General features: G+C 41.2%; 1 protein-coding gene across 8 annotated transcripts in view; it reads right to left on the bottom strand.

Moving 5' to 3' along the window:
• Ints2 (integrator complex subunit 2) overlaps nt 1-21,183 on the bottom strand; it is a 68,455-nt gene extending 47,272 nt beyond the window's left edge. For 2 of the 8 annotated variants that reach the window (XM_029568094.1, XM_008842654.1), the window contains exons 1-9: nt 21,116-21,183; nt 19,500-19,806; nt 18,799-18,937; nt 15,809-15,911; nt 14,217-14,330; nt 10,084-10,214; nt 9,721-9,894; nt 5,708-5,934; nt 2,776-2,901 (exon numbers count right to left, since the gene is read on the bottom strand). In XM_029568094.1, coding sequence (XP_029423954.1) covers nt 2,776-2,901; nt 5,708-5,934; nt 9,721-9,894; nt 10,084-10,214; nt 14,217-14,330; nt 15,809-15,911; nt 18,799-18,937; nt 19,500-19,792 — 1,307 coding nt within the window. In that variant the 5' untranslated portion in view covers nt 19,793-19,806; nt 21,116-21,183. The other 6 variants (XM_029568092.1, XM_029568093.1, XM_029568091.1 and 3 more) reach the window with 6 other exon arrangements.
• Nucleotides 21,184-22,699: the final 1,516 nt, after the last annotated feature.

The raw sequence follows: 22,699 nt of genomic DNA on the forward strand, positions 1-22,699 counted from the left end.
ATTTTACTTATATTTATGTAATTGTACCCACGCACACAATGCCCATGAGAGCAAAAGAGGATGTTGGATCCCCTAGAACTGGAGTTAGAAATGATTGTTAGCTGCCACATGGGTACTGGGAGCCAAACCCAGGTCTGTTGCAAAAACAGTGCTCTTAATGGCTGAGCCATCTCTCCAGCATGGCTTTAATTCTAACTCTCTAGAAGCAAAGGTAGAGGCAGGCAGATTTCTGTGAGATTGAGGCTAGCCTGGTCTACATAGTGAGTTCCAGGCCAGCTGGGGCTACAAGAGACCCTGTCTCAAAAAAATTTTTAATTAAAAAAATTTAAAAATTAAAAAAAATGCCACTGCCTTTAATCCCAGCATTTGGGAAGCAGAGGCAGGCGGATCTCTCTGAGTTCAAGGCCAGCCTGGTCTACATAGTGAGTTCCAGGTCAGCTGGGGCTACAGGGAGACCCTGTCTCAAAAAGACTGAAACAAAAAAAATTTTTTTAAACTCAAAGGAAATTATTCCTTGCTTAGAATTCAAACTACTAATCAAATGTCAGAGTAGAATGAAGGTGTTTTCAGAAATCCACCCCCTGCTCTGAAGAATTTACCTCCCACCTGCTGGCTTTCAAAAGAAACAAAGGAGGAAGCAAATAAGACGAAATACCAGAAACAGTAAATCTTACAGAGAGAAGCGAGTCCCCAAAATAGTGATGAAGAACAATTCCTGTGCACAGCTGCAGAACACCAGGTACAGTCAAGACTAGAGCAGACAAAACCGTTCTAGACAAGATTTCTGAGAAAGACTAAATTAATAGACTAATGAATCAGCGCATGCTCATTATGTAACTTAGGCTAGCTTCAAACTCATGGCAAGCCTCCTGCCTCAGTCTCCTAAATTTAGTTTTGCTGAGTTTGAGTTTGTATTAATGTTACATAGAGCACCAAGCAAATGTAAAACAAAACTGTTTTAAAAGAAAGAAAAGGGCCTGGGCATGGTGGTGCACGCCTTTAATCCGAGCACTCAGGAGGCAGAGGCAGGCAGATCTCTGTGAGTTCAAGGCCAGCCTGGTCTACATAGTGAGTTCCAGCACAGCTGGGGCTACAGGGAGACCCTGTCTCAAAAAGACTCCCCCCTGCAAAAAAATGGGGGGCTAGAGAAATGGCTGAGCAGTTAAGAGCACTGACTGTTCTTGCAGAGGACCCAGGTTCAATTCCCAGCAACTACATGGAGGCTAACAACTGTACGTAACTCCAGTTCCAGGGGATCAGACAACCTCTTCTGACCTCCTTGGCCACTGCATGACATGGGTGCATTTACATACACGCAGGCAATACACTCAATATACTCATACACATAAAAAATAAAAATAAAATTTTTTTTAAAAAAGAGAAAAAGTAAGAGCCAGGTATGATGGCATATGCCTTTAATCCCAGCACCCAGGAGGCAGAGGCAGGTAGATCTCTGTGAGACTAAGGCTAGCCTGGTCTACATAGCAAGTTCTAGGCCAACTGGCAAAAAAAAAAAAACGTAATCATCTAGTCCTGGTTGCGTTCCCCGTGATGCAGACATAATCATAATATACACAACTAGATTTATCAAATCAAAATTATTAACCGTACGAAGACAATGGGAGGAAGGATGGATATACAGATATGTGTTTTTGGACACAGAGGGAAAAAGAGAACTATTTTTGATAGTGGGAAGTCAAGTTAATACCTAAAAGAAAAATGTTGGGGCTGGAGAGATGGCTAGGCGGTTAAGAGCACTGAGTGCTATTGCAGAGGACCTGGGTTCGATTCCCAGCACCCACACGGTAGCTATGAACCATCCTTGACTCCAGTTCCAGAGGAATCTGACGCCCTCTTCTGACTTCCGCGGCATTACACAACACAGGTGCACTCACATACACATTCATACACATAAAATTTAAAAAATAAAATAAAATTAAGTGTTACCAACAATGTAGCAGTGGGGTCAGTGAGATGGCTCAGCGGGTAAAGGTGCTTGCCACTAAACCTGACAACCTGTTTAATCCCTGAAACCCATGTGGTAGAAGAAGAGAACCAACTCCTACAAGTTATCCTCTGACCTCCACACATGTCATAGTGTGCACACACATAGACATGCACCCCTTGAAGGAACTAAACACAAATAAATACATAAATAAATACATAAATAAATAAATAAATAAATAAACAAACAAACAAACTTAAAAACATTGTGGTAGTAAAACCCAAAATAACTAGAGAACTGAAAAATAATACCTCTAAGGAAGGAAAAAAAAAAAATAGAAAGAACTTCGATTAGCCATAAAAAAAATCATGAAAGATTTGATCCCTTTAAACAATGTTAATAAGAAACTATGATAAAGATGAATAAAATGGCTAATATTCAGTAGATGCTGATATCCTTTAATTAAAAGATACTATGACAGCCCATAACTAAGACACTTTTTTTTTTTTTTGGTCTTTTTGAGACAGGTTGTCCCTGTAGCCCCAGCTGGCCTAGAACTTGTTATATAGACCAAGCTGGCCTTGAACTCAGAGAGATCCTCCTACCTCTACCTCCTGAGTGCTGGGAATAAAGGCATGCACAACCACACCCAGCTACATAGGACACTTTTTGCAGTAAACTTTTACTATGTTGCATACCATTTTTAGTGGCAGTGCACATGCTAGGCAAGCACACTAATACTAAGCTAAACACCTGGCCTCTATCCATGCCTTTTGATAAGTAAATAGAAGCACATTTGAGAAAATAGGGCAACCAATATAGAAAGGTACCTGACAAGTGTAGAAAAGGCCAGCAGCATACAGAAGGAAAGCGAAACAAAGCGAACCCCAGCTGGTGTGGCGGGAGGACGGCTGGTCATCAGCTGCAGTAACTGTTCAGCTTCTTCTTCAGTTGGCCTAAAAGGAAAACATAATTAGGCTTTACATTTTTTGTTGCTGTTCAGGAAGAAAACAAAAGCTAATTTTTCAGTATTTTAATCTTTCAAGTACAATTTTTTTTCCTTTTTTAATAAATTTTTGTGATATGTATACAATATAATCTGATGGTATTTAGATCCCCTCCCCTATCCACACCTTCCCTAAGTACAAACTTTTAAACTTTATGATACAGTATACTATAAAATTTTTAATATCTTAAGTTGTCAAAAGTAAAACTTTTAAGAAATTAAACTTGCCAGGCGTGGTGGCGCACGCCTTTAGTCCCAGTACTCGGGAGGCAGAGGCAGGGGGGTCCCTGTGAGGTCAAAGCCAGCCTGGGCTACAAAATGAGGTCCAGGACAGCTGGGGCTACCGAGAGAACCCGTCTTCAAAAAACCCAAAAAAAAAAAAAAAAAAAAAGAAAGAAATTAAACCTATAAATGTTTTTTTCCTAAGATACAAAACCAGGCAGTCCTTACTTTGTCCAGGAGTATGGGGTCATAAACATAATCACGCAATGCGATCTGAACCCCTCCTGCAAAGAATTACTATACTGTGATCTTTTTTTCGTCAAAACATTAAAAACTCTGTCAGTTACAATACATACATATGACCAGGTGTGGTGGCACACACCATTAATTCCAGCACTCGGGAAGCAGAGGCTGGTGGATCTCTGTGAGTTCAAGGTCAGCCTGGTCTACATAGTGAGTTCCAGGACAGCTGGGGCTACAGGGAGACCCTGTCTCAAAAAAAAATAATAATAACACATACATACATACATATGTATATATGTATGTGCACTACATGTATGCCTAGGGCCCACAGATTCCCTGGAACTGAAGTTATAGACACTTAAGAGCTACATTGTGGGTGCTGGGTAAACTGGGTCCTCTATAAGAGCAGCAAGTGTTCTTAACCACTGAGTCATCTCTCCAGCCCTCTCTAACCTTATTTTTGAGAGATGGTCTTTTGCTGACACTGAGCTTGTGGACTCAGCTAGACTGGTTGACTAGAAAGCCCCAGTGATCCTACTGTCTCCACTTCCCCACTGTTGGGATTACAGGTACTCAGTTTTTGGGGTGTTTGGCTTTTTCATTTTTTGGTTTTGTTTTTTTAATATGGGTTCTGGGAAACAAACTCAGGTCCTCTGGCTACACAGCTAGTATTTTATCAACTGAGTCATTTCCTGAGGACACCCCTCCCCCGACCCTGAGCATCTTTTTTTTCTGTATGTGCCTTGGTAAAATGACAAGACTCTCAGAGTTATTTCGTTTGTTTGGTTAAAATGTCATTTTCCATGTTACCACTTTTTATCTTTTTACTGCACTTTCCCCTTAAGGGTGTGTGTGTGTGTGTGTACGGGGATGTGGTATATGGGGAGAATATGCATATGCATATGGCTCATGCCAGTGAGCATGCATGCAGAGGCCAGAGCATAATGTTGAATGTCTTCTTCTTTTGCTCTCTGTCTTATTGCTTTGAGACAAGGTGCTTCACTGAACTAGAATTTAGCCAATTTGGCTAGGCTTGTTAACCAGCAAGCCCCTAGATCTGCCTATCCCTGCCCCACAATGCTGAGATTATAGGTACATGCAGTCATGAGATTTTTTTTTTTTTAGGTGAGTTCTGAGGATTCAAACTAAGGTCATTCTCTTTTAAATTATCCATTTTTGTAATATGGCACATGGATTTATCACTGAAAAATAGAGACTATAATTATTTTATTGTCTGTGTAAGAACCAAATGACAAAGCTGGGTATGGTGAAGAATACCTTTAATCCCAGTATTTGGGAGGCAAATGCAGGCAGATCTCTGTGAGATCGAGGCCAGCCTGGACTACCCGGTGAGTTTCAGGCCAGCTGGGGCTACAGGGAGACCCTGTCTCAAAAAGGCAAAACAAACAAACAAAAAGAACCAAATAACAAATTCACAGGGTTCAATTACCAACAGACTTTAAAGGAAGTAATAGCAGAGATCACTAATTATGATAAGTACGTGCTACTTATGTAGTCATGAGTCCTGAAGAGCTCACAGCATAGTTTGTACTTAATATAATTACTACATTACTATATCGTAACAACTTAAATTTAGCCAAATTGATGGGCTAGTGTTTGCTTAACTAAACTGTCATAACTGAAATGTACCTGTGTTGGAGACAGTCAAGAGAGGAGTGTATCTGTAAGAGTTGAGGGCATTATTGAAAAGGATATGGTACATAACTAAGAAACCTTGTGTTAAATAACCACCTGTCAATTTTAAGCAATTTATGATCATAGTTGCAAAAGGAAACAGAGGATTTACTTCAATTAGAGCACAAGCTAGGCAGCAGATCATCCACAGATCATTCACTAGTATCCTCTCAGGATGGTGTGACTGAATAACTATCCCATCCCATCTATATTTGCATAATTCCATCTCCAAATGGAATCCAAATGACCAAAACAGATCCAAAAGTCCCTTAGAACTGTTGGCCTTAACACTTTCAATCTTTTGGGGGGCAGCGAGGGGGTGGTGCATGTTGAGACAGGATCTCACTATATAGCTGGACCAGGACTTCCTATGTAGACCAGACTGGCCTCAAATTTACAGAGCTCCGCCTACCTCTGCCTCCCAAGTGCTGGCATAAAGATATGCACCTAACACTTTCAATCTTGATATAAGCCAGCACATTAAAAAAAAAAAAACAAAAAACATTAACCCTCATAACAAAAGGCCTCTGCCTCACTTCTTTGATATTATAAACAAACAAAAAAATGACACAAAGGTAAAATATCAGATTGAATACTTGAGTCCAGCGATCCCCATCAAGGCACAGTACAGACGTAAGAGGGCGCTGGCTTTCACCACATGCTCTTCCTTCAGCCCTGAGTACACAGACACATTGGGCTCCATCTCCATATCTGCTTCTTCCACGATGCGCGTACTTCGTACAGTGGGAAGAATGCCCATCAATTCCAGAAGAAGCTGCCTTCTCATCTGCCAAAGGACAGAACTACTGGTCTCTTTTTTTCTCTGTAAGGAATATGAATCAAAAAAGGAAGACAGCATGGAGCATTTACTAAACTAAAAGCTGAAACAGACACCTCAACAGAACACTTGAAACTGACCCACTTGAGGAGCTTGGCAAACTGCTGTCAGGTAAAGTCAAGTAAACTCAAAAATCTACTGATCTGCTCACCCCTAATACGACTGACTGCAGAAGAAAGGCTAAATTAATGAAAATATGAATTGTAGGATAATATTTACATGGTACTTTCAGCTGGTTCAGTGGTACACACCTGCAATCTCATCACTTACATAGGAGAGGCTGGAGGATTGCTGCAAAGGTGAAACCAGCCTGGTCTACATAGCAAGTTACACGACAGCCAGGACTACATAACAAAAACTTGTCTCAAAAATTAAAAAAAAAAAAAAGATACTTTCAAACATATAAAGCAGAATAGTACCAAGTATTCAGCCTTTGGAGACAGAAAAACTTAGGTTTAAATTCTAGCTCGCTATTAGATGATCGTGTGCTTTAAGGTATATTAGTAAACCTCTCCAAATCCCAATTTTTTTATTGATAAGAAAGTATTTTATTAATAATAAATACCACCTAAAGCTACTGTAATTAAGAGTGAGTAGGTCTAGGACCACTACCTCATACCCAGTTCTTCTGGCAAGGATGTTTTAGTCATCATTCACTCTTGAGAGCCTAACATTGTACGGACATATAACAAGCACTCAATGTTTACTAAATAGAGAAATGAATGAACAAAGAAAGATCATAAACACAAAAGCAGTTCTAAACTATAAAGAGAAAAGCAAATGTTAAGTGCTACTCTTTTTTTTTTTTTTTTTTGGAAACAGGGTCTCCCTGTAGCCCCAGCTGTCCTGGAACTCACTATGTAGACCAGGCTGGCCTTGAACTCACAGAGATCCACCAGCCCCTACCTTCCGCCTAGGACCAAGGGCATGCACCACCACGCCCACCTAAGTGTTTGTTATTCTTAAGAACATTTCTGGACCTGGAGAGATGGCTCAGTGGTTAAGAGCACTTGTTACTTTTACAGAGGACCCAGGTTGCATTCCAGCATCCAGGTCAGGTGGCTCATAATCACCTTTAACTCCAGCTCCAAGGGAGCTAATGTCTCTGGCTCCCATGGGCACCTGCACACACCCACAGACACAAACATACTTATACACAATTGAAAATAAATCTTAAAAAAATATTTCAAAAAGTGTTTCCAAGTCAAATATGATGAACCTGCCTGAATAATATTGTTTAAAGAAAAAAAATTTATTGCGCATAAAGGACTATTAGAAGCAAGATGAACATACCAAGTGCTTAGCATGTAGCCATACAAATAAAAGTCACATGATGAACATACATTTCCTTCCTTTAAAATAATTTTACTTATGCTGGGTGTGGTGGCTCACACTTTTAATCCCAGCACTTGGGAGGCAGAGGCAGGTGGATCTCTGAGTTCAAGGCTAGCCTGGTCTATACAGTGAGTTCCAAACCAGGTGGGGCTACAGGGAGACCATGCCTCAAAAATCCCCCAAAAGTAATTTTACTATTTTTATTTTACATGTATGAATGTTTTCCTGTGTGTATGCAATGCCCCACAGAGGTCAGAAGATGTCAGATCTCCTGGAATTGGAGTTACAAATGGTTGTTAGCCACCATGTGGGAATCAAACCTGTGTCCTCTGGAAGAACATTAAGTGTTTTAACCATTCATTGAACTCTCCAGCCCTTCCATTCCTTTTAAAATGCAAAGCTGAGACAGGCAAAACCCTGTCTCAAAAAAGTAAAATAATAATAACAATAATAATAATAATAAAAGCAAAGTTGAAGCCAGGCATGGTAGTACATGCCTTTAATCCCAGCAATTGAAAGGCAGAGGCAGGCAGAACTCTGTGATATCAAGGCTAGCCTGGTCTACATAGTTCCAGGTCAACTGGGGCTATCAAGAGACCTTGCCTCCAAAAAAAAAAAAAAAAATCAAAGGTGAAAACATATTAAAAATTAATCTACATTAGCAAATTCTATTCAGAAGCACTACAAAAGATTTTTTTGGAAAAATGAAAGTATTTTGCAAGCTAAAACTACTGGAAAAAAGAAAAACCCACTGGATATTGTGGCACTTGCCTATAATTAATCCCAACATGCAGGAGGATTATCTCAAATTCAAATTTAAGGCAAGCCTGGGCTATATACAGAGTTCCATAACAGCCTAAGCAACAAAGCAAGACCATATCTCAGAACAAACAAACCTGCTGCAAAATGTAACACACTAACTGGGCATGATAGTATATACCAATAATCACAGCTACCAGAGGCTGAAACAGGAGGACCCAAGTTCAAGGTCAGCCTGGGCAACTTAGCAAGGCCCTGCCTCAAACAAAATAAAAAAGTATTAGGAATGTAGCTCAGTGGGAGAGGGTTTACCTAGTATGTGAGAGACCCTGGGTTCAATTCTAGTACCATAAAATATATTATTTAATACTATATAGCACAAAATAAATTATATTCATCAACAGGTAAATGGAAAAATAAAATGTATACATACACATAATGGAATATTACTCAACCTTGAAAGGAAATTCCTTTGGGGGGGGTATATTTCCTATGGAGGGAGGAGTTTTATGATGTATCCCAGCTGGTCTTGAACTTGATAAGTATCTACCCCACAGTCCTGCTTCTAGCTACTGGATGCTGCTATTAAAGGTGTATACCATCACACCAGGCAAAGGATTTTCTGATACATGCAAGATGGATGAACCTTCAAGTCAATGTTAAGGAAATAAAACATACAAAATGATGAATATCCTGTGATTCAACTCACAAGAGGTACCTAGATTGGTATGCAGAATTCATAGAGAAGAAAGCAGAATAGTGGTTACCAGGGGTTTACAGGGAAGAGGAGGAAGAGCCAATTTAGTGGGTGCAGAGTCTCTAGAGTGCTGGGTATATAACTCAGGGGCAGAGTGCTTGCCTAACAAGCGTTAGGCCCTAGGTTCAGTTCAATCTCCAGGATCTCACACACACACACACACACACACACACACACACACACACACACACACACACATGGTTCTAGAAAAAGATAGTGCTTGTGGTTGCAAATATTGTGAACCTTCTTTTTTTTCTTTGTGTATGTGTGAGTGTAGTGTATGTATACACACCTGTGCCCACAGGCTGTAAGCTACACATATGTAGAGACCAGAGGTCCAGGTTGGGTATATTCTCCTTGTTCTATTGCTCTCCACCATTTTTTTTTTCTTTTTTGTTTTTCTGAGACAGAGTCTCCCTGAACCCATGAACTCACTATGTTGACCAGGCTGGCCTCAATCTCACAGAGATCTGCCTGCCTCAGCCTCCCAAGTGCTGGGAATAAAGGTGAACACCAACAGAGCAGTACTTTTCTTTTTCTTATTTCCCTTTTTTCCCCCATAGTTTTTGAGACAGGATCTAACTGTATAGTCCAGGCTGACTAAAACTCACAGCAATCCTCTTGCCTCAGTCTTCCAGTGCAAGTGTGAGTGACCAGGCCTACCTAAAGACACCTTTCCAAAGTTTGTTTGGTTTTTTTTTTTTTTTTTGAAAGAGGGTCTCCCTGTAGTCCCAGCTGGCCTGGAACTTGCTATGTAGACCAGGCTGGCCTCGAATTCACAGAGATCCTCCTGCCTCTGCCTCCCAAGTGCTGGGATTAAAGGCATGTGCTACCACGTCCAGCTCCCACAGGTGTTTCTTAACTCTTAGTTATTCCTCCTAAGTAATGATCCTTGGCCTACACAGATACTTAACTCTCACCTGCTGTCCATTTCGAATAAAGGTTCCAAACCAAGTCCGGACTTTTGCATTTGTTCCAAGAAGCAAGCCACTAACAAAGCAAACCAAGTCACTCACTCCATCTTCACAAGATTCGGTTTTAGTATGATCCAATGTCAAAGCTACTCCAAGGCCCGGCAAATGACATTCTTCCACCTAACATAGCAGAGAAAGCTAGTTAAACTCCATACAGTAAGGAAGAGATCTCACAAAACATAAAATCCAGAAAGGAAGGTAGCATATTCAGTATTAAAATTCTATTTCTACAAGACTCTGAAACCATCTTGAGACAGTATTCACTCCTGTTATAAAGTATTGTCACACAGAAACAACAGGATCTCTTACCACCATGCCTCGGACCTTTAGGGCCTGAGAAGGATTCATTTTGCATAGGAAGCGTAAGGCATCTGTCCTCCGCCTTCCTCCAAGACTCTCTTCATCTTGCCGTTCTCCATTTTTGATCAGACCCCTGCAAACTAGTATTTAAAAGCCTCTATTACTTTAAGCTTTGTAAGTAAAGTGTTATAAACCATATTTTTCATCCCTTAAAATCAATTATTTATGTAGCTTATACATTATACAAGGAAAACATCAGAAATTTGATAGTATAGCAACAGAAACCTAAGCTAAATAATGATCCGCTGTAAAAAAAAAAATTAAAAATTAGAAAAATATTAATAAAAATAAAAGCTGGGGCTGCAGCTCAGTGACTGGTATATATGATCCTCTGAATTCAATTCCCAGCACCACTACAGAAAAGGAGACAAATATAGGCCAGCCTAGTGGCACAGGCCTATAACTTCGTAAATTCACTTACTCTAGAGTCTGAGGCAGAAGGATCACAAGTTGAAAGCTTGCTTGAGCTACAAAGTGAATTCAAGGCTAACCCTAGACATCTTAGTGAGACCCTATCTCAAAATAAAAAAGTAAAAAGAAGGCTGGGATGTAGCTCAGTGGCAGAGTGCCACTGTTCAATCCATAGTCCTAGATAAAAACAAAATAAAAGCAAAACGGGTTTTTACTGACCAAAAATCTAGGAAAATTTGTTGCCAAGAAACTTGCCCTTCAAGGCTGGAAGGATAGCTCATTGGCAAGTACCTCTGGGTTCAGTGTGAAACACACATGTACAAAACAAAAATAAAAAAGAAATGTTAAAAATCTACATTATGGGGCTGGAAAGATGGCTCAGTGTTTACGAGCACTGACTGCTCTTGCAGAGGACCCAGGTTCGATTCCCAGCACCCACATGATGACTAACAACCATCCGTAATTCTAGTTCCAGGGGATCCAACGCCTTCTTCTGACCTCTGAGGGCACTGCACAACATGGGTGCATTTATACATGTGTAGGCAATGCACTCATACACAAAAAAAATAAATAAAATATTTTTTAAAATCTGCACTACAAGAAATGAAAGCAGTTATTCAAGTGAAGGGAAAATTACACCAGATGGAAATGTAGATCTATAACAAGAAATGAAGAGCACCAAAAATGGTAACAGTGTGGCTAAAGGCTTTACCCCACGTTTTAAAAAGTCTTTAGAATACAACCAGCTGGGGGCTGGAGAGATGGCTCAGCAGTTAGGAGCACTGACTGCTCTTGTAGAGGACCCAGGTTCGATTCCAAGCACCCACATGGTGGCTAACAACCATTCGTAACTCCAGTTCTGGGGGAATCTGACACCTTCTTCTGACCTTCGAGAGCATTGCACAACATGGGTGCACTTACACACATGCAGGAAATACACTCATACACATAAATTAAAAATAATAAAATATTAAAAAAAAAAATACAACCAACTGGCATGGTAGTCCACAACAGTAATCCTAACATTGTAATCCCAGAAGCAGTAAGATTACTGAAAGTTCAAGTCAGGGCTACATGAATGAGACCCTATCTCAAAAAGAAATTTTTTTTTAAAAGAAATAACATTTAAAATAAGAACATTAAGTACGTACTTTAAGCTAGGTGGTGGTGCACACCTCTAATCCCAGCACTTGGGAGGCAGAGGCAGGCGGAGCTCCGTGAGTTCAAGGCCAGACTGGTATACATTAACTAGTTCCAAGCCAGCTGAATCCTTATCTCAAAAGACAAAGAATATACTCTAAGGCCAGGCATGATGGCACCAGCTTTTAATCCCAGAACCTGGGAGATAGAGGCAGGTGAATCTCTATGAGATGGAGGCCAACCTGTTCTACATAGTGAGATCCAGGACAGCTGGGGTTGCACAAAGACCCTGTCTCAAAAAGACCAAAAAAGAAAAAAAAAAAATGTCTGTAGAATTAAGTCTATGATAAAAATGGTACAAAAGAAGAAAAATTAAAGCAATAGAAAACAACATGACAGACCTAACAACCCATGTGACTGCTGAGGAACAGATCCTCAAACGACCTTAAGAGTAAAAATAAATTGGTTTATTTGGGCCAACTATATGGGCTTAAACACCCAAAAGGAAAGTATAACAAAGAGTAAAATGATCAGTATATTTTTTAAGAGTTCAAGGGATTACACTTCCCAGACATTAGGCGATGATTTTTTTCTAGGCAGAAAGTGCTGCTCAGATGTAAGACTTCACACCCTGGTCTGCAATACTGTAGTGCCCACCTGTAGCTAATGGACACAACCCACTATCGTTTTAAAATGATAGCTAAATTTGTTTTCTCCCCCTATCTAGAAGCCTTTGTGAGGGAACTGACACCAATTCTAGCCACTCCAACAGCTATCAAAGCACCTGAAAGCAAATCCTGAATCCATCACTCTCGAGTCTAGCCTTGGCAGACAAAAGAAAAATGAGGAGGAACCCAATAGAGGGATGCTTTTCGAAGCTCTCGTCAAGAAATTCCAATGGACTCTCATACGAACATTTGAAATTTTCCCTGTTCTGACTTTTTTCTGGTTCCGTCTAGAGCTTGTAATGCTAACCACTCTTGCCTTTACTTCTCTTTCATATCTCCTATTCACCAGTCAAGGACTTTCTTTTCTTCGTACAGGTAAGAGCTATGCAATCTTGGAGTCTTTTAGATAGATACACTGAAAGGGTACCCCAATTGCCTCATCCTGCATCCCTGTTCAGCATGGAAGAAGCCAGAGCGGTCTGCGTCCCGATTCCCTATCTGCAAGTTGGGTAACCTCTTCAGAGGATGGTGTGATAAGAATAGAAGGCAGGAATTGGCTAGGCAGTTAGGGTAAAAAGACCGCAAAGAAAAGTAGCCAGTTTCTTGGCTAAAAGTCAAAATGTCCTTGGGCCTCTTAGCAACATACTCTGTTCCAAAGACCAAAAATGTCAAAAGTATTTGGGAGCTTTTACCTAATCCCTAAAAGATTTTAGGGTTATCTCTTTAGAGGCGGTAATGTTGGAGTAGCAAAAAGCCCCATAAAAGAAAGAAGAAGGAAGGGAGGGAGGGGGGAGGGGGGAGGGTACATGAAATTATCAGAAAAAAGTGATGGGGAGATATGGGAGGAGTTGGAGAGGAGGGAGTGGGCATGAATTTGATCAAAACACCTTATATGCATGTATGAAATTCTCAATAACTTTAAAAACAAACAAACAAACCACTGAGCAAACAAACAAACCACCGGGCATGGTGGCGCACGCCTTTGATCCTAGCACTTGGAAGGCAAAGGCAGGCAGATCTCTGAGTTCGAGGCCAGCCTGGTCTACATAGGGAGTTCCAGGCCAACTGGGGCTATAGGGAGACCCAGTCTCAAAAAGACCAAAAAGCAAACACACAAACAAACCCTATCTCAAAAATAAACAAATATCTTAGTTTTATTTTCTCTTTTTCTAGTACTGCAGATTGAACACAATGCCTCATGCTGGTGCTGACACTGAGCTATATCCCAGCCTCCTTTTTACTTTTTCATTTTGAGAAAGGGTCTCACTAAGATGCCCAGGCTAGCCTTAAATTCACAAAGCCCAGGTGTGATGGTGGTATATACTCAGTATTTAAATTCTGAAATCTCTAAGCATAATATTTCTATAATTAGTACCTACTAATAAACATTCAGATGATAAAATCTGAAATAAAATCCCATGAATATGTCTTCTTAACAAAGAAATTTTTTACTTTTTATTATATCTAGAGTGTATGTGTGTGTGTCTATCTACGAACATATGCCAACACATCACAACACACCTGTGTAGAACCCGCAGGAGTCAGTTCTTTCCTTCTACCATGTGATGCAGATCTTAGGGATCAAATCCACATTAGGCTACTTGTCTCTGCTTCCTGAGTGCTGGGATTAAAGGTGTGCACCACCACATCTGGGCCAGACTTATTTTATTATTTTTAATTATGTGTATGTGTGTGATCTGTGTACCAGTGCCCTGACATTACAAACTGGAGGTACAGGCAGTTGTGAGCTACCTGAACCAGGTGGTGGGAATTGAACTCAGGTCCTCTGCAGGAGCAGTACCTGCTTTTAATCACTAAGCCATCTCTCCAACCCCCGAGGTCTCTTTTTAAAATCATATTTACCTTCATTAAAACTATCAGGAACATTGGCTACCAAAAGACACAAGAACCAGGCACCATTTTTAACATGTAGCAAGGCTTCAGCTACATCCACTATAGGAAGCAAGGAAGGGAGTTCTGTAGGAAAAAGAAAAGTCACTGTCACTATTAAAGCATGATAATTTATTGTGTTATATATTGAACAGATTGACATTTCAAAGATGTTGCCAAAATGCAACTCAATGAAAGTACTTTCTTTCCATAGTCCAGAGCTGAGCTATTCAGTAGGATCACCTTCAGTCTCATGTAAATAATTAAATTAAATGAAACTGAAAAGAGTTCAGGTCCAGGACTGGAGAGATGGCTCAGCAGTTGGGAGCACTGACTGCTCTTGCTGAGGACCTGGGTTCGATTTCCAGAACCCACATGGCGGCTATGAACCGTCCTTACCACCAGTTCCAGGGAAATCCGAGGCCTTCTTCTGACCTCCATGGCATTGCATGACACAGGTACACTTACATGCATGCAGGCAGTACACTCATACACATAAAATAAAAATAATAAAAACTACTAACAGGACAACACAGAGCACTGCAGAACATTTTATTAAATAGTACTGTTCCAAGAAGTTTTCTTTTTTCCTTTCTATTCTTTTTTTCTTTTTTTGGGGGGGGGGGAACAGGGTCTCCCTGTAGTCCCAGCTGGCATGGAACTCTCTATGTAGACCAGGCTGGTCTTGAACTCACAGAGATCCACCTGCCTCTGCCTCCCAAGTGCTGAAATTAAAGGTGTGAACCACCACTCCCAGCTTAAGTTATTTTCATAAAAATCCTATTTAAATTTCTATACCCTCTTGTTTCTTTTCTATCATATTTACCTATTACACAGAATTAGTTCTATTCCTATTATCCAAAAGTAACAATAGTAAATATATTAAATATCTTGTTTTAATCCCCTCACTGGTACTGTTTTTGCTTTAAGTAAAACTGAGATTGCCCTTTGCTTTTTGATTCAACATATTATGGACAGTATATAAAACTATTAAAGCAATAAATCATTAACTCAAATATACAGTGTTAATGTATAAACAATATAGACTACTATACAAATAGTGTAAGTCACTTAATCTTTGGGGGTTTTTTTGGTCTTTTTTTTTTTTTTTAAGACAGGGTCTCCCTGTAGCTCCAGGTACCTGGAACTCACTCTGGAGACCAGGCTGGCTTCGAACTCACAGAGGATCCGCCTGCCTCTGCCTCCCGAGTGCTGGGACTAAAGGCGTGCACCACCACGCCTGACAATCTTTGTTTTAATACCAGTCATTTTTAATTTAAATCTTCAAGACACATTTTGATTAGATGATCTTTTTTGTGCATGAGCAGGTGAACATCGTGTGCGCGTGCGCGTGTGTGTGTGTGTGTGTGTGTGTGTGTGTTACTTAAAACAAGGTCTTACTCTGTAGCCCAGGCTGGCCTGGATTTCATCACAATCCAGTCTCAGTCTACCTCACCTAATTTAGATAATCTTTAAAATACCTACATTCCAGGATAAGGAGTCACACAGTATCATTTCACAGGAAACTATCTAAAATGCATCTCAGCACCCAGTAAATAAAGTACCTGCTTGTAAAATGCAAAGTACATCTGCAGCTTCCTCCAAATACACTGGACTTTCAAAGAGCTCAGAAGACTTGAAAAAAAATTCTCCACTGGATTCAGATACCTTTCAGAGAAAAAGGAAAGGAGCAAGCTCTATTAATTTTAAGTAACTAATTAAATCCCTTAGTATTTTTCCAATTGTTTGCTAAATTCACAGATTATCACTTTTTATTTTTTATTTTTTGGTCTTTTTGAGACAGGTCTCCCTGTAGCCCCAGGTGGCCTGGAACTCACTATGCAGACCAGGCTGGCCTTGAACTCACAGAGATCTGCCTGCCTCTGCCTCCCCAGAGCTAGGATTAAAGGTATGCGCCACCACACCTGGCCCAGATCATCACTGTTAATGCCACTAACACACTGCAGCAGAATATGTGGTACCCTATCAATTTCAACCAGAGTAGCCATGATTATTATTCAAACACAGTAGCATTAGTCTCAAGTACTGCGTGGTGGCTGATGCCAACAAGCCCAGCATTTGGAGGGCTGAGGTAGGAGAATCACAAGTGATAAGGCCACCTTGGCAACTAGTGTGAGACAGGTTGAACTAGTGTGAGTTCAGAATCAAAGGATAAGTCAAGCCAAAGAAGCAATGTAGGAGTATCATCCAGACAAGCTGTTGCTTTGAAAAGCCCAAAATTGTAGTTCAAGATGGCTGAATAGGTAAAAGTACTTGACCTGAGTTCAATCACCAGAACCCACAGTGGAAGGAGAGAACAGACTACCAAAAGTTGACCTGACTTCCACACATGTATGCCTACATGTGCAACACACACACAACCAAAAAAAATAACAAAATTAAATTTAAAAAATTTTAAACAGAGCCGGGCGTGGTGGAGCATGCCTTTAGTCCCAGCACTCGGGAGGCAGAGGCAGGCAGAGCTCTGTGAGTTCAAGGCCAGCCTGGGCTACATAGTGAGTTCCAGGACAGCTGGGGCTACAAGGAGACCATGTCTCAAAAAGACCAAAAAAAAAAAAAAAGATTTAAAACAAAATTGTAAACTTAAAGCAATATAACTAATGTAAATTCATTTAGTTCTAAATGACCAGTGGAGAAAAACAAAACAAATATAAGGAATTTTAACTTTGAGCCAGGTATAGTGATACATGCTGGCGAGCCCGGCATTTAGAAGGCTAAAGTAGGAAGACTACGAGTTTGATGCCATCCTAGGCTAAACAAAAAACTTGTCTCAAAAGCAAAACAAAAAGAAAAAAAAGAGAGAAAGACAATGGAAAAAAAAAGTTAGATTAAGAAAAGTAAACAAGTTTTTAAATTTCCTGCAGCAATTTTATTCACCATATTTCCCACATGATAAAAAATGTCATACTGCGGGGCTGGAGAAATGGCTCAGCAGTTAAGGACACTGGCTGTTCTTGGAGAAGACCCGGGTTTGAATCCCAGCACCCACATGGCAGCTAACAACTCTCTGTAACTCCAGTCCCAGGGGATCCGACAGACTCTTCTGACCTCCATGGGCATTGCTCGACACGGGTGCACTTACCTACATGCAGGCAATACACGCATACACATGAAATAAAAATAAATTTTTTAAAAAATGTCATACTGAAAATTAGAAACCTCACAGAGGGAAAAGGTCACTCATTATATCATAGCCATCAAGTATTTACAAAAAGATTTGAAATTAAAGATATGTAGAGTGGAAGTTTCAATTAACCATAATTAGCCAAAGGTACATGACTTAATCTATAATACTGCAGAGAACTGTGTGTGTGTACATTCATGTGAGTATTATGGTACATGTGTGGAGGTGAGAGGACAGCCTTCAGGATTGGTCCTCAATTTCTATCCTGTTTGAGACAGGGTCTCTCTCTGTTGTTTGCTAATGTGTAAGCCAGGCTAGCTGGTCGTCCAACTTCCAGGGATTCTTGTCTCTGCCTCCCATCTCACCATAATGGCACTGGGATTGCAGGCATGTGTCATCTCACATAACTCTATACAGATTCTAGGAATTCAATTGCAAGTCTTCGCATGTGCTCAGCAAGTACTTTACCTTCTGAGTCTGCTCTCTAGTCCAGAGAGAAGTTTGAATAGTCTCCATTAGGGATAACTGAGTCATCTAATGAATGAGGCAAACTAATCAATCACCCTATATCCACTTCAGCTTAGGTATTCCTTACTCAATGTCATATGAGGTATTTAATGCTCATACAGTATCTAAATGAAATGAATTGAACACCTTTTTTATCTTTTTAATGTTTTACTTATTTTTTATTTTATGTGTATGAAGTGTATTGCCTGATGTATGTACATGCACCCATGTCATTACATGTAATGCCCATGGAGATCAGAAGAAGGTGTTACTGCCGGTTTTTAGTCCCCATGTGGATGCTGGGAATTGAACTCAGATCCTTTGCAAGAGTAGCCAGTACTATTAACCACTGAGCCATCTCTCCAACCCCCTTGAACACATTTTTAAATTATACTTTACTATCTTTTATGGGAGAAATTATTTCCTATCATAAAACAAAACAAACAGGCATTACCAACTCAGTAATTTATACAAAATTGAGAAAAATTTTTTTTTAATTTGGGATTTTTGTTTTCATTTTTGAGACTGGGTCTTCCTGCAGCTCCAGTTGGTCTGAAACTCAACTATTAGACCAGACTGGCCTCAAACTCATAGAGATCAATATGCCTCTGCCTCCCTAGTGCTGGGATTAAAGGCATGTGCCTTTTTTTTTTCTTTTTCTTTTTTTTTTTTCTTTGGTCGTTTTGAGTCAGGGTCTCCCTGTAGCCATAGCTAGCCTGAAACTCGCTATGTAGACCAAGCTGGTCTTGAATTCACAGAGATCCGCCTGCCTCTACCTCCCGAGTGCTGGGATCAAAGGCATGCGCCACCACACCAGGCTTCTTGCATATATTTTAATCTACTTTCTAGATGTAGATATCACATCACAAATACTTTGGGCTGTGGATTATTCTTTAAAAGCACCTTGTTCATAATTGCCAACAGTTCACTAAGTACAAGCCGCAATCGACGAGGTGAATCACTGTGTTCAAATTCTAGTGTCAGTCCATGCTGAAGCTGTGATACCAGGATGCTCTCTCCACTACCTCCACCAAGTTTATGCCTGATGAGGTACAAACATGGAAAATCACAGTTATAACACTGACATGGCAATAGATACCTGTTACTGAAATAATCTACGAAAGAACTATACATTCTAAATGTTTTACGGTACTTCTGAAATCCTGTTTCGTCTGCCTATGCATTTCAAGACTTCAAAAACTATGTAAACTAATAGCTAAATTCACTGCTATAACAACAGCAGCTTACTTATAGATGCACAATGGGCAGCCCAGAATCTCTGGGAATCAATATAACCTTAAAAAGCTCCCTAGTGATTCCAATAAATCCTTCTAACCTAGGGAAAGTTATCCTATTCACACTTCACTAAGAGTAAAAGATCTAAATACAGCATCACGTGCCTAATCTTTTCAATGCAACATCTGGTGACATAGAAGCACTTAGAATTTTAACTATAGACAGAAAAGACCTAAGAAAAATGCTTTCCAAAATTTAAAGTTTCATCTTCTCTTTTTTAGAGATGCTCTGAAAGCTCTGAAGAAGAACATGTGATTTCCTGCTTTGGAACCCAAATAAATCCGAACTTACAAAGGACATAACATTACCTAAGCTGCTGTTCTTTGCTGGCATCTTGTTCTAAAGCATGGAAGTCCACAGACAATAATGCGACAATGGAGTTGACAGCTTCCACACCAGACAGAAGGCGAAGGATAAGCTTTTTATCCTGAGCCCAACTTTGGCTCTGGTCAGCAGGAGCACAAAGTGCCATCCTCACCAAGCAGGGCAAGAGAAGTCTTAATTCTGGATCACTTAAAGACGCCAGGCGAACAACATCCACCTTTTGCATTGCTTCAAAAGCAAAAGGGCTGACAAACTGAAGGCTTGTACACTCAGTCATCGTCACTCTTGGTCCTGAGTTAAAAACAACAAAATGAAAGTCGACACATAATGTCCACATGTATGAACAGTTTTCTTTTCTTTTTAATCCCAGCTCTCAGGAGGCAGAGGCAGGCAGATCTCTTGTGAGTTCAAGGCCAGCCTGGTCTACATAGTCAGTTCCAGGCCATCTGGGGCTACCGGGAAACCCTGCCTCAAAAAGCTAAAACAAAATAAAAATAATAAATAAATAAATACCTGAAAAGTGTGTTGGATATTATATTGACAATGTTCCTTGTACAATTAAAGACCAGGTTCTCTGTCTCCCTGTTTCTACTGACATATAGAATATGAAAAAGAAAACTGCAAATTAATGTCTCTTCCAAACTTGGGAATCTCTGGCTCTAATACTACTGTTTTACAGTATGAGGTTCAGAGAATTAAGTAACCACAATATTAGTACTTAGCGGAAAAAACTCCAGACTGAAGCCTTCTAATACCAGCTCAAGGCTTTCCTCCTTCTACCAGTCCAATGAAGTCCATGAAATAAGAGTAGCTGAACAGTCACAGCCAGAGCTCTTTAGATTTGCAAGCTTTCAGACACACTTAAAGAACTGTGGAGCTTCTCTTCCCACCTCCAACCTAGATGGAAACTGATAAATCATCTCACTGGCCAAAAGTAGTATCAGAGTCAAGACTCTGAAAGCCACGACGGTATCCTGTGTCCCCTATGTTACAGGGTAAAAGGCAGATGTGCAGACACAATCAACTGAGAGAGGGAGGGTCTCACTTGGGTACAGGTCGGTCTTGAGTAATTAGAGTCAGAAAAAGGGGAGGGGGGGGGCGATGACCACGAACAGGCAGCAAGGGTTATCCCCTCTTAAAACCAACTCACTAGCGGAGCTGCGGGCAGTCGGGGACAGAAATGTGCCCTGTTCTCAATAGGAAGCGCTGGTCCTTAACAGCAGAGTGGGCAGATGGGGCAGAGGTGCCCAGCCCTGTGTGCCCCGGTCTGCGCTCAGACAGCAGGCGGCTGCAAAGAGGCCTGAGAAGCGGGCGCTTCATACCTTAGGATCTACCCTCCAGCCTCACCGGGCCCACTCGGATTCCGCGTCCGAGCGCAGGACGAGGCAGAAATCGAGATCGCGGTCCGAGGTTGGGCCTAGGCGATTATCCGGATCCCCAACCCCAGCCGTGCCCCGAGTCGATTCGGGTACCAAGAACTCGGACGCTGGGACCACCCGGGTCGTCGACAAGACGGGGGCAGAAAGGGGACAACGGGAGAAGCAGAAGCAGCCTGATGAGAGGGACAACCGGGACAGACTATTCACCCTGCAACCCGCACCTTCATTCTTCCCCAGCGTCTGGCTCCCGCCGGCCACCGTACTGAACTGAGGCTGCTGGCTCGGAGGAAAGCCCTCGCCGGCGCCAGCGACACACTGTGCATGCGCGAGCCCGCCCCTTCCTCCGCCCGCCCGGCTGCAGTCTGGGCCGTGGGGACTGCTAATTCTGCCAGTCCGTTTTCCAGAGCTACGCTGTGAGTTCCAGACGGGTCGCTCAACGGGCAGAGCTTCGTTTCTTCACAGGACTGTCATGGCATCTAAATGACATAATGTATTTAAAAGAAATGTTAAACTTGGCACTTGCATTCGTCCACCGGAAGTTAACTCGTGCAACCGGGCTGCCTTGCCCTCTCGGCTGTAGAATTCCAGAATCTCAGGATTTGTAGGATCATTTTAGAAATGAGGGATCGCAAGTCTACTCCCCTCGCCACTTCAAAGCTAGAGGCCAGCGTTAAATATCTTGCTTTTGGTCTCTTCATGTTTACTTTTGAAAGTCCCACTGTGTTCCTGGTTACCGGCGCGTGCCACCACTCCGGCTTGCCACTTGGTTTTTGTTGTTTCTTTTTCCGGCTCTCCTCCCCGGACACCCCTTTGTTTCCGTTTGTTCAGACTGGGTCTACGTGATCCTGGTTGACCTGAAACTCGTTATATAAACAAGGTTGGCCTTCGCGGAGATCATACTGCCTCTTGTCTCCCAAGAGCTGGTATTAGGACTCTACTCCTGACTGCTTTCTTTCTGGCTTCTTAATTTAGGGTTTCAGGGTTGTGGATAAGGTTTTAAGGAATTCTCTGGAATCCTTTCGAAATTATGTCTGGCATTTCAGGAAAACAAATCTAAAACGTTCAAGTTAGTCTATGTATCTTCGTAATATGTTTCTGCGAGACAGCATCGCACTATCTATCCCAGGCAGCCTGGAACTCACCATGGAGCCCTCACTGGCCTGGCATTACACAATTGTGCCACTTTGACCAGCTCTTATTCTTGTTCCTGGTTCAATCAAGGTGTACTTATAACTTTCCGTTTCAAGTATCGTGCTAAGAATTAGAAACAAAAATATTTTTAAACTATTTGTTACATTTACTGTGTGGTGTGTGTGTGCGCGCGCGCATCCACGTTAGGTTCAGAGAACAACTTACTGGAGTTCTCTCCTTCCACCGTGTGGATCCTTGGGATCAATCTCAGGTCATTAGGTTTGGTGGCAAGTACCTTTAACCCACTGAGCCATCTCGATGTCCCCAAAAGTATTTTATAGAAAGCATTTTATGGAGCTGGAGTGATAGCTTAGGGGTTAAGAGCCTTTGCTGCTCTTCCAGAGGACCCAAGTTTGGCTCCCAGGTATCAGGAGGTTCACAAGCACCTTTAACTCCAGCTCCAGGGGATCCAGCGCCCTCTTCTGACTGTATGCGTGCACACATGCACACACACACACACACACACACACACACACACACAAATATTTTTAAAGTAGTTCTAAGGCCTTGACAGAGGGATAATCTCTGAAAATAAGGTTCAATGTAGAAAGTCAGCAAAGGAAGAAAATTAATATATGATACAATATTTCTCAAAATGTTTTCCACCTGATCCA

The sequence above is a fragment of the Nannospalax galili genome, unplaced genomic scaffold, assembly GCF_000622305.1.
Source record: "Nannospalax galili isolate Female #2095 unplaced genomic scaffold, S.galili_v1.0 scaffold879, whole genome shotgun sequence".
NCBI classification, from domain to species: domain Eukaryota; kingdom Metazoa; phylum Chordata; class Mammalia; order Rodentia; family Spalacidae; genus Nannospalax; species Nannospalax galili.